This window comes from Osmerus mordax, chromosome 21 (assembly GCF_038355195.1).
Source record: "Osmerus mordax isolate fOsmMor3 chromosome 21, fOsmMor3.pri, whole genome shotgun sequence".
NCBI lineage: Eukaryota > Metazoa > Chordata > Actinopteri > Osmeriformes > Osmeridae > Osmerus > Osmerus mordax.
In genome coordinates, this window is record NC_090070.1 from 8,795,067 (window position 1) to 8,805,534 (window position 10,468).

A 10,468-nucleotide genomic window follows, 5' to 3' on the forward strand; every position below is an offset into this window, starting at 1 on the left:
CTCCCCTCCCATAGTCCTGGTCACTGACTGCCTTCCCACCAGCACTGGAGGCACATGAGTGGAAATGCCAGCCCTAATGGGATACATTTCCCTTAGGCCCATAAGTAGAAGCTTAGAGGCAAATACTGTTTTTAGGGTTTTCCCACCCATGGTGGGGATAAGTGAGGCTGAGTATGGGAATGTTTTTTGTTTGTGTGTGTATGTGTGTGGATAGAGAAAAATAGTTACTGTGTGTGTGTTTGTAGGTACTGTGTGCTAGGTGCTTTTAACGTGTTGACTGACATTCTGTGTCTTTGTGTGTGTGTGTGTGTGTGTGTACAGCCTGCTGCACTGCCTGGTGTCTGTGGTGTTCCAGATGACCATCCTGAGGGATCTGGAGAAGCTGGCCGGCTGGGTCCGTATCTCCATCATCTACGTCCTCAGTGGCATCACCGGCAACCTGGCCAGCGCCCTCTTCCTGCCCTACCGACCCGAGGTACACACACGCACGTTCACCCTACAGAAAGCAATACATGGATGACAACACGTACGGTAAATAAAAACACATCGAAAACAACACCCTCTCCTCCTGCCTTCCCGCCCAAGCCCTATCCCATTCCTCCCAGTGTTCTCCCGTGCCACATGGCATATCTCCACTGAGCCAGTCAGGTGTTTTGCATGCAAGCTGTCAGCTAAGTGGCGTGAGAGAAAGGGGGGAGGAGGGGAGGGGGGGGGGGGGCATCCATAGCTCCACACGGTCAGAGGCTCAGCTCACTCACTGGAGTCAACTGGAGCTTTGGAGAGGGAGATTACGGGAACTGGATATCAGTAACCCTGTCTGGAGGGGAAAACAGCTCTCCATCCAGCCTCCCACGCCCTGCCCTGGGCAGATCTGCCAGATTCCAGCCTCCCCTGCCCTGGCTCTCCTGAGGCAGAGGACCCTTCAGTCTCTCACCACAGCAATGTTAGCTTCAGAAGTTTAGTCATTATGTTGGTGGTTATTCACCTCAGAGAGGTGAAGTACTACCCACCTGTAGTGGTGCTGTGCCAGTCTCCCTCTAGTGGCAGACAACGGGAAACCTCCAATTCAGCCTTGCTTTATCGGACAATATGCTACGTATTTACGAACAAAATACTTTATACACTTTCTTATTGGATATATTGAGTTTAGTTCAGCTTATGTCCACTTCGTTGGCTGTGTCACTAGTTAAAGTGCAGGCACACATACTGTACACACACACACACACTTGCTCCCCCCCTCTCCACACACACACCAACACACTTGCCCCCCCCCCTCTCCACACACACACACACACACAGAGAGCTCCATGTCTTTCTCACTCCTGGCCCAAACTGGTTGTTGATGTTCATTGTGTGGTTCATCCTCAGGTCTAATCCATTCCTTTATCTCCTGTATGATGTGCCCATGGAAATGGAACAATCCTCTTGAAGGATGGGGGGGGCTAATACTGTCTGTGAGTGGGATGAGGAGGAGGGCTGCTGAAACAGCAATGGCTAAATGTAGACAGCGCAGGAAGGGATGGTGATCCCCACAAACCCTTACACTGTCCCATCCAAATAAGGAAGAACAAAAACAAGTCATAGTTTTTGTCTATCAAATGAATGGACTCCCAGTGCATAAAATGCTCATTGTTCGGACCCGAGTTCAGGAAGCATCAAGCACGTTTTGTTCCTGGGTTATTAACCCAGTTGAAGGACAGGATTACCCACATTTACTGGCACTGGTCTGTTGTCCAGCCAATGCCAGTAAAGCTCTACTCTGTGCCTCCCTCTCTCTCTCTCTCTCTCTCTCTCTCTCTCTCTCTCTCTCTCTCTCTCTCTCTCTCTCTCTCTCTCTCTCTCTCTCTCTCTAATCATCACAGATTAGCCCATAATTATATTGTGTGGGCTGGCAAACAGTAATTAAACAACCCATATGTGGTATTTATTCACTTCCAGAGGTTGGTTTCGAGAAAGCAATTATTCCCGAGTTACCGCACGTCCCTAACTAAAAGTCCCGTCTCGCCCCATACAGTGATGTGTGACAGCGTACTGTAAACACAGGCTGACCTGAATCGTTACCCCGTCTGCTGCCGTGTGCGCTGACACGTTATGATGCGTTGCGATGAAACCCGCCTCTCCCCCTCGCCGACGGGACGTCACTCTGACGTGGCGTCCTTCAGACGCTAAAATGACTAAATGTTCAGACACCCCGAGCACCAGCGCGACCAGGAATAGCGGCCGGAAAAACACACACGGGGGGGGGGGCGGGGCGGGGGGGGGGGGGGGGGGGGGGGGTAGGGGTACCAAGCCACTTAGCAGCCAGTTCGAATAAGAGGAGATGATCTAATTACTGGAGTTAACGACACCCCATGATGCGGCCCTCCGTCAGCGAGCGGTCCTCATGCTGCATTCACACGAGCTGGAAATGGAGTGGAAGGTGAAGTGGACCACCTGGTGCTATTGGGATTCGCCCGACGTGTCGTGCCGAAGGATGGCGTCCCGTACTGTTCAATAACTTGTGCAAGATGAGATGTTGATGAGCGATGAGGTTCAAACCCTGTAAACTAGAGTGTATTAAACGGACAGTTCCAACTTCTACGTTCTCGTAAGTCCGACTTCTAGAATGTTCGTCTGTAGCCTTCTAGAATGTTCGTCTGTAGCCTTCTAGAATGTTCGTCTGTAGCCTTCCGTAGTCCTCACCGTTTTAGAAGGTCACGCTGCGATGACATCCGTTCCGATGGATCACCTCAGCACAGAGCTTCGTGGAACCGCCTTCTCCTTTAATCCCCCTACAACAACTGGAAGTAGAAGTGCTCGTGAGATTAGTATCGTGTCACCTGTCTAAGGCATTAAGAGGAAGAGCCGTCAGGCATGGGAGCGCCACACAAGGTGGGATTTGACAGGAGGGGCTTAGCAGCGACGGCTGAAGCCCCTGGTAATGTACCGGGGCGCCCACGAGATCACAACTGGAGTTGGGGTGGAGACTATCACTGAGTAGAGTGACTGGTATGGATGGAGGAATGGATACAAAATATATATATAATGAAGCCCATTGGTTGAAAGTGCTCTGACGTTAGTTTGAAATGTCGTCGGTCAATCTGTCACCTGCTCTACAGAGGATATTTTGGTGACCTAGGTAATGTAATAAAAGAATGTGCCCTCTCCAATACTCCAAACTGGTATCGTACCCTAATGTGTTCGTACTGGTTTGCGACACAGAAGAGAGAGTGTAGTTTAACCCGAGGTGAGCGTGTGTGTACCACGTGGCTGAGGCGTGTGTAGGGGGATGAACGCTCTCTCCTTCCCACCCATGGAGAGAGGTTGAACTCTCAGATTAGCCACCTGCCCTCAGCTAACCATCGGAGCCATGACGTCAATCTGATCAGGTCAAAGGGAAAGGTGACTCTGCACCTCTCGGAGATCCTGAACTTCCATAGGTGTGGGGGTCTTCAAGACGTTGCATCTGACTCACTCGTGGGACTGGTAGTATGCTCTGCTCAGCAGTGACGTGTCATTGTGGTTAGAAGTGTTTTGTTGGAATAAACTCCAATCTGTACCTCCTCAAAGCTTCCTGTTAACTGTTTCAGCATACATCCCACTAAGCGTTGTTTCATGTCGAGAATAGCGTTTTTTTCCTCATTTCACTTAAGGTAAGTTAATGTTGTTGTTACGGTATTTGCAGGAATGAGGAGGCAAGTGCAGATTCGATGGTTCTTTTAATAACTCTTCTGGGATTTGCAACAACGGAGGCCCATACTCCGAACAATAATCAAAACCTCTGACACGAGATACGTCAGGACAGTGTAACGCATAATAACCGACAACCAAGTAAAACAAAAACCCGGGTTATATACTCTACTAACGATAATCAGAAACAGGTGAACAAACAGAAACACAGGTGTGCGCAATGGTGCGTATTGCACTTGACAGCGCCGCCACTAGTACTCTGGTGAATCCGAGCGTCGACGTGGAGCCGCTGGTCCAGATGTAACAGTTGTGTGGCCCTACTTTTAATCATTAGAATCTCTCTTCCTGTGTCGTTGTCTAGGTTGGACCAGCTGGGTCCCAGTTTGGTTTGCTGGCCTGTCTGTTTGTGGAGCTCTTCCAAGGCTGGCAGATGTTATTGAACCCCTGGAAGGCCTTCCTCAAACTGGTGGGCATCGTCCTCTTCCTCTTCCTGTGCGGCCTCCTGCCCTGGATCGACAACATCGCCCACATCTTCGGCTTCCTGAGCGGCCTGTTGCTGTCCTTCGCCTTCCTGCCCTACGTCACCTTCGGGAACTTCGACAAGTACCGGAAGAGGATCCTCATCCTGCTCTCGCTCCTGGTCTACATCGGCCTGCTCTCCTCGCTCTTCGTCTGGTTCTACGTCTACCCCATCCACTGGCACTGGCTGGAGCACCTCACCTGCCTGCCCTTCACCAGCAAGTTCTGCGAGAAGTACGAGATCGATCACGTGGTGCACTAGCTCCCGGTCGCCGGAGCTCACGACCTTGCTCGACCGCATGCTAGCAAGCTACGAGACCTCAGGTACGGGGACGGGAAGCGCAAAGGGATGGGAGCTGCTAAGGGAAATGGATTTTCAAATTGTTCAGTGTGACCGGCTGGCGGACAAGATTTTTTGAGGGTCCAGAGATGGACTCAAATGTGTTTTGCGCTGTCTTCGGGGATCGAATGATAATCGGAGCCTCTGAATCTGACTGAAGTTGCTATATCAGTGTAGACTACTGTAATTGTGGATAATGTTATAAACAGTTACTTTATCTACGTACTACCAATGCCTCTTAACTTTTGTACTTCTTTGTTCCTCATATATTCAAAAGTATGGAAAACTATAATTTCTCATTTCAAATTCTGTTTCATACTGTGTTCGCGACATGTCAGTGTCACTGATATAACATACACCAATTTTCCTCATACATTCTGTATCTTTTTTTATACATATATTCATTAATTCATGATTTGCTTGTCAAGTGTAAGTGCCAGCTAGTGTTACACTGAATTGTCATCAGCTGTCAGATACCAGCTGTTGTAAAGGAACAGTGAGAGTCTTTCAGTTTAAGATGGAAAAGATGAAACGCATTTAATAAAACCTGCCAGAATGTCATCAAACATCACCAGCTGCCTAATGCACCAACTATGCCATCCGAATCCTAAATGTCAATCTGCTGGTATTTTCATTTACTATCATAGTTACAACAGCAAAACGACCATTGGAACTTTGTGCCACAGCCTTAAAGACAGGGCTGGAGTTTGAACACAACTGTATGAACACACACATAATTATGCCATATTGGACTTACCAATGCTCTTACTTTGCTACCTTCTTAGAAAAAAACGATTTCAAACTGGTAGCGATGAAAGATGATTTCTGGATTCTCCACTAGAAATGTCAATGTTCCGTCTATTCTGTAAAAAAAAACGTTTTGGTAGAAAATCATTAGCACTGTATCTGGCAGTGATCCAGGAGGTTGTCAATGGAAGTTACTAGAAGGAGGAAAACTTCCTTGGTCTATATTTCATGTTTTTCTTGGAAGATGTTTGTCCTAAACCGCTGACAGACATTTCCTGAAAGGTGAACTGCCGCATTGAAACGGATTTAGGCAGGACATATTCTAGACAAACTTTGCTTTGTCTAGAATATGTTGCTTTGCTACTGGTGGTGTCCTGGGTAAACGTGACAACCATTTCAACGGCGGTTATTAGATTATTTTGACAAATTTGAACAGCCTCTGGAAGTGATTTGCAGCCTCATTTTTCATCCCCACTTCTGTGTAGGAATTCACAGTGCCTTTTTGTGATGTTTATACGCCTCGAGTCTTGAAATTGAACCACTTCCTACTCTGTACTGTACATTTGCAAAATAATTGCATGTAGTGAATTTGTTTCTACATTGGCAATTGGACCAAAATAATTTTGCTATTTATTGGACTAAAAAAGGAAATGTGAGAGTGTTGTATTACTATATTTTATGTTATTATTCAAACTATGTATGTATCAAATCATGTATGTATAAAAAAATCACAACGGCCCTGAAATTAAATGTAATTATGGTATTATGCTTCTTGTTTTAGAACTAATGGGGTTGTCTTAATATGGTTTTAATTGCTCTATGAAGCTAAATTGCATTCTGTACTGATTTTAAATACCTGCCTGAATGGAGATCTGGCTCCTACTATATGTTTTGTCTGTTTTTTCCAGGCAGGTGGAGATGTAGAGCCAGGAATAGAAGGAGTCTTCAGGATTGAGGACTAAATTACCCCTCAACTTTAATCCCAGTGGGCCACATAAACCCCGCTGTAGCCTACATCTGTGTGTTTGTGGATCAAAAGGACATGTTTTGAGTCCCCAATTGAAACATGCAAAAGAGGAACCTTAAAAAAATTGTCACTTTATTTACAAAACATTAGTTAAAAAAATATTGGATACAGACCTCATGTGGGCACGAACCAAAAACGGTTCTACAGTATTCTTAAAAAAGAACAACATGTTTATAGGAAGTAGACCCAGATAGGAGTGGGGAAAAGGCAAACAATTCACCCAAAAAACAGTATCACTCCATTTACAACTTAATCATCTCCATACGCAGTACCCTAATAAGACCTTTAGCCCATTCTACACACACCAGGCTCACACCGACTCTAATGCTGCTTGCTGGATATGTTTACTGTTGGGCGCTCGGTGCCAGTAAACAGGTGCAGTGGTAATACCTGCTAATGGAGATTGACAGCAGTCTCAGCCCGTTAGTTGTCCAATCACTCGAGCCTGAGGAGAGAGAGAGGCGGGCTGGTTCTAATCAATCTGCAACAGACAAAGCCTAGTTCTCTCATGTCTCTCCCCTGGCATGTCTTCATAGAGCATTTAGGCATACAGTCTGTAGAAGCGCATTCTACTGCATGGGGTTGTGTGTTTATGATTGGGATACATTTTACATACTTTGTTACTCCCTATAGTAATTGAATTTGCCCAGTGCTTATGAAAAAAAAGACTTCTAATTAAATAATGACAACTATTATGGTTTGACATGGAAATAAGAAAGCGTCCCTGCAGGTTGCTTGGATCAAGGGAACACAGTAAAAGGGATGCTGAGTTTATGCTATTTTTAATGCTTGCATTGCATACATACACACACAACCAGTGCAGCCACAAGACATCAACACATAGCTAGTTGACACCTACATTGCACGGTCAATCTCAACTCAATTAACCACAGTCAGGGTAACTGATGGAGGGATTCCATAGTATCCATTGCAACACATTATGCAGTGAACTGCAGCACATTTCTATTGCCACTGCTCTCACTGCAGCAAACTAATTAAAAAAACGTTTTATATAAGAAATGTCCAGCATTAATAAAAAATAATATTGAAAAAACATATAAATAAAATTTCCTTATATGCAATATAGAAAATCAGTAGTCCTTTTGATGTTCTATATAATGCTCGAATGACAAAACAATTCGTTATTTAGGCAGTTAGCTCTATTTCGCTGTATTTAGTAACATAACTTATGCCTTAAAATGTGTAGTGCTATAACTGACAACCTGTAATTCCATTATTTTCCAAGAAAACTGTTAATATAGTGAGTTGGGATTGGTTGGCAGGCAGAGACGGCTCTGGTGTGAGGGTTGTCTGCTAACACAGACACATACCTGGCAGGCAGGGCAAACACCCTGCAGCACAAACCCATTTTAGTACAGACATCCAGCCACATACAGACCTAGCCCACATTAGCAAGAGCCTTCTTCACAGACCCTATATCCTCGGAAAGCAGGACCCAACCGTCTCTCGTTCCCACTTGGGCAGGAATCAGGGGCATGGTTACACCCTTTTTACTGGGGCACGTGCCCCAGTATAAATCTGCTGTGCCTCAGTAAAGTCAAAAGTTTGAGTTTTAACAATTTACTTTATTAGTCAGTGCATTAATTTAGATTGATAATCCCGGAAAAAATAAACGCAGTATTCCAATCAACGCTTGTAAAAGTGTTTAACCGAAAACACAAACCGATGCACGCAGAATTCCATGTCAGAGCACTCTTCTGAGCTTGCCAAATAGCCACTGCAGCACGCACACAGAAGTCCAGGTGTCGGACTCGGCACACAAGTCAGAATTGAGGTAGGCTAAGAAAACATTACAAAACTAAAAATAGTTTCTAAATGATAGGCCTACCGATCATCGTATTTTTACTAGGCTAAAACATAAAAACAATATTAGCTACATGAAGCGCTCAAATGAATGCGAAAAAATGTGCGCGCTATTAACTATTGATGTCCCTGCCAAAGCTGATATCATACTTGCGTCCCTAAACTCCTGTATAGTGGGTTAAGCAAGGGGAGTTTCTATAGCCTATAGTGCATTGTGCGCAGCAAGCTTGTGCCCCACTCTACTGTGCCCCAGTAGAGTTTTATGTCTAACAATGCCTCTGGCAGGACTCCACTTCGACACTCAGCAAAGCTCAGACACAACCGCTGTTGCGCCGCATGAAGGCGTGGCCCCTGACGTGGTGGTACATCTCCGTGAATGTAAGGGGCCCCACGGTTATCTCGCTGGGGCCGTGAACTTTGAAGCCCGACTTTCGGTAGAAGGGCACCAGGAAGTCCTCGCACATGAGGACCGCGCGGCGCACGCGAGGCTGGCAGCGCAGGTACTGCAGGTAGCGCCACATCAGGATGGAGCCCTTGCCTTGCTGGCGGAAGGTGCGGTGGACGGCCAGGACGTGGATGTGGACTGTGGTGCCGTGAGGCTTGTGCAGGATCAGGGCATCCTGGACAGCGAAGGGGAGGAAGGAGAGATCTTTTTTTAAGTATGTGGGAATGTTTGGAGGAGAATATGTCAATCAACCAAATGCATCACCCTTGTTGTGTCTTCAGATGTTCTTACATTTGCTGTATGATTTGCCTGCTCTCTTTCATCTCATAACGCAAACGTTTTTTGGGAATGCTTCAGTTGTATATGCCAATTGTTATAATACCTTGCTAACACGATCATACTGCATTTCGAAATACTTATATAAAACGTCCATGTGTCTGCTAGCAGGTGTAGTTAGCATACAGGTGCTGGTCCTACCGTGGTTAGCTTGTCCTGGTCCCACAAAGAGCCTATGATGAAAGCCACCAACCGTCCCTCCTCAAACCAGCCAAGGGACAGCTCAGGACACAGCGTTAAGAAGTGTCGCACCTCGTCTAGGTGGAGAGGGCACTCGCCAGATACTGAGATGAAGGCTGTGAAGGTAGAGAAGGAATGATTAGCCTTCTTTGTACTATGCATTAGTAGCATATACATTCACATGCTGACTTGTCCTAAGTCGGTCCTGACATTTAAACAAATTGTATAAGAAATCAAAAAGAAAAAATAAAGAAAAATAAATCAATTCAGAAAAGTTACATTTACAGTGTATCAGAATCCGTTGGCTTACCTTCCCTCTCTATCTCAAACACGCTGATTGCGTCCTCGGGGCTCAGCGAACGGAACTCACTGGCCGGGAGCGTGTGGCGACGTTGACGCCCCGGGGAAATCTGAAGAGGTCTCATGAAAGGCAAGGCGCTGACTACAGACATGGTGTCGATTCAAAATCACAACTTTCGATAATTCTCTTAGACTTTATACACAAATTGCCGCTCGGTCTTTAATTTGAACTTGAACCAATCCAAACGACCTCGCTGTGCGTTAAGACTGATGTTAGAGTGCTGCGCCATGCGTATTTATACCTTTGGTTCTTAAGAGCTCTTGGTCATAAGCCTATAGCAAGCTTGGTGATCAAATCCTCCATTCTAAGAGAATACGGTCAATAATAAACATAATTACTCGGATTTGTCAGGGTAATTCGTCATGGCTTTCTCTAATTATCTTCGTGCCACGTTGAAACAATCAGGGGGTATACACAGTAGGCTAAAATAGCCATACGGTAAATAATGAACTCATTCCCCATATGACTCATTTGAGGAAAACTTTCCATTAAGATCTTTTGTCTCAATGAGGCCTGTTAACAGCACTCCCATGATCTTTTCTACTTTTACTGTCAGATGATTAGGCAAAGTTGGGGTGAGTTGATTAGTACATAGTACATTTAGTCAATTGTAAATTACGTTTTAAGGAGTTTATCCAGGCCAATGGAAATCCATACGTATTTGAAAATATTGTTATTTTCATCTTTTCCCAATACCGCCCAACTCGGCCCTCTGCAAATTGGGCTCAGCTCATTTCAAATTGACTGATTATGAAGAAAATATGTCTTATTGGGTTTTTCAATCACACTTGCACAAAGTAGGCTAATAACATTAGACGAGCCCTTAAATGCGCCAATGGGCCTATCGTTTTCTCAAAATATGAATTTGCATTAATATAGAAAATGTGTATTCATCTAAACGAGCGTCCTCATTCAACAATACTTGGCCTAGTTAGGCAATTTAAATACTCCTATAGGCTATTTAGGTGGCTGCTGGAATCTTTATCCAGCGGTTATATCCGCTCGTACACTGACACCAAG

At 45.3% G+C, this 10,468-nt stretch overlaps 2 protein-coding genes across 2 annotated transcripts in view; one reads left to right on the forward strand and one right to left on the reverse strand.

Annotated features, from left to right (window-relative positions):
• LOC136965232 (inactive rhomboid protein 2-like) overlaps positions 1-6,041 on the forward strand; it is a 21,524-nt gene extending 15,483 nt beyond the window's left edge. The window contains exons 18-19 of the mRNA XM_067259299.1: positions 322-475; positions 4,031-6,041. Of these exons, the coding sequence (XP_067115400.1) occupies positions 322-475; positions 4,031-4,450 (574 nt within the window). The 3' untranslated portion in view covers positions 4,451-6,041. The remainder of the gene's footprint in view (positions 1-321; positions 476-4,030) is intronic.
• A 2,181-nt stretch (positions 6,042-8,222) lies between these two features.
• On the reverse strand, positions 8,223-9,641 carry aanat1 (arylalkylamine N-acetyltransferase 1). Its single transcript, XM_067259327.1, has 3 exons — positions 9,398-9,641; positions 9,049-9,203; positions 8,223-8,746 (listed from the first exon to the last, which is right to left on the reverse strand). The coding sequence occupies exons 1-3, from the start codon at positions 9,537-9,539 to the stop codon at positions 8,438-8,440; spliced, it is 606 nt and encodes a 201-aa protein (XP_067115428.1). The 5' UTR covers positions 9,540-9,641; the 3' UTR covers positions 8,223-8,437.
• Between the last annotated feature and the right edge of the window lie 827 nt (positions 9,642-10,468).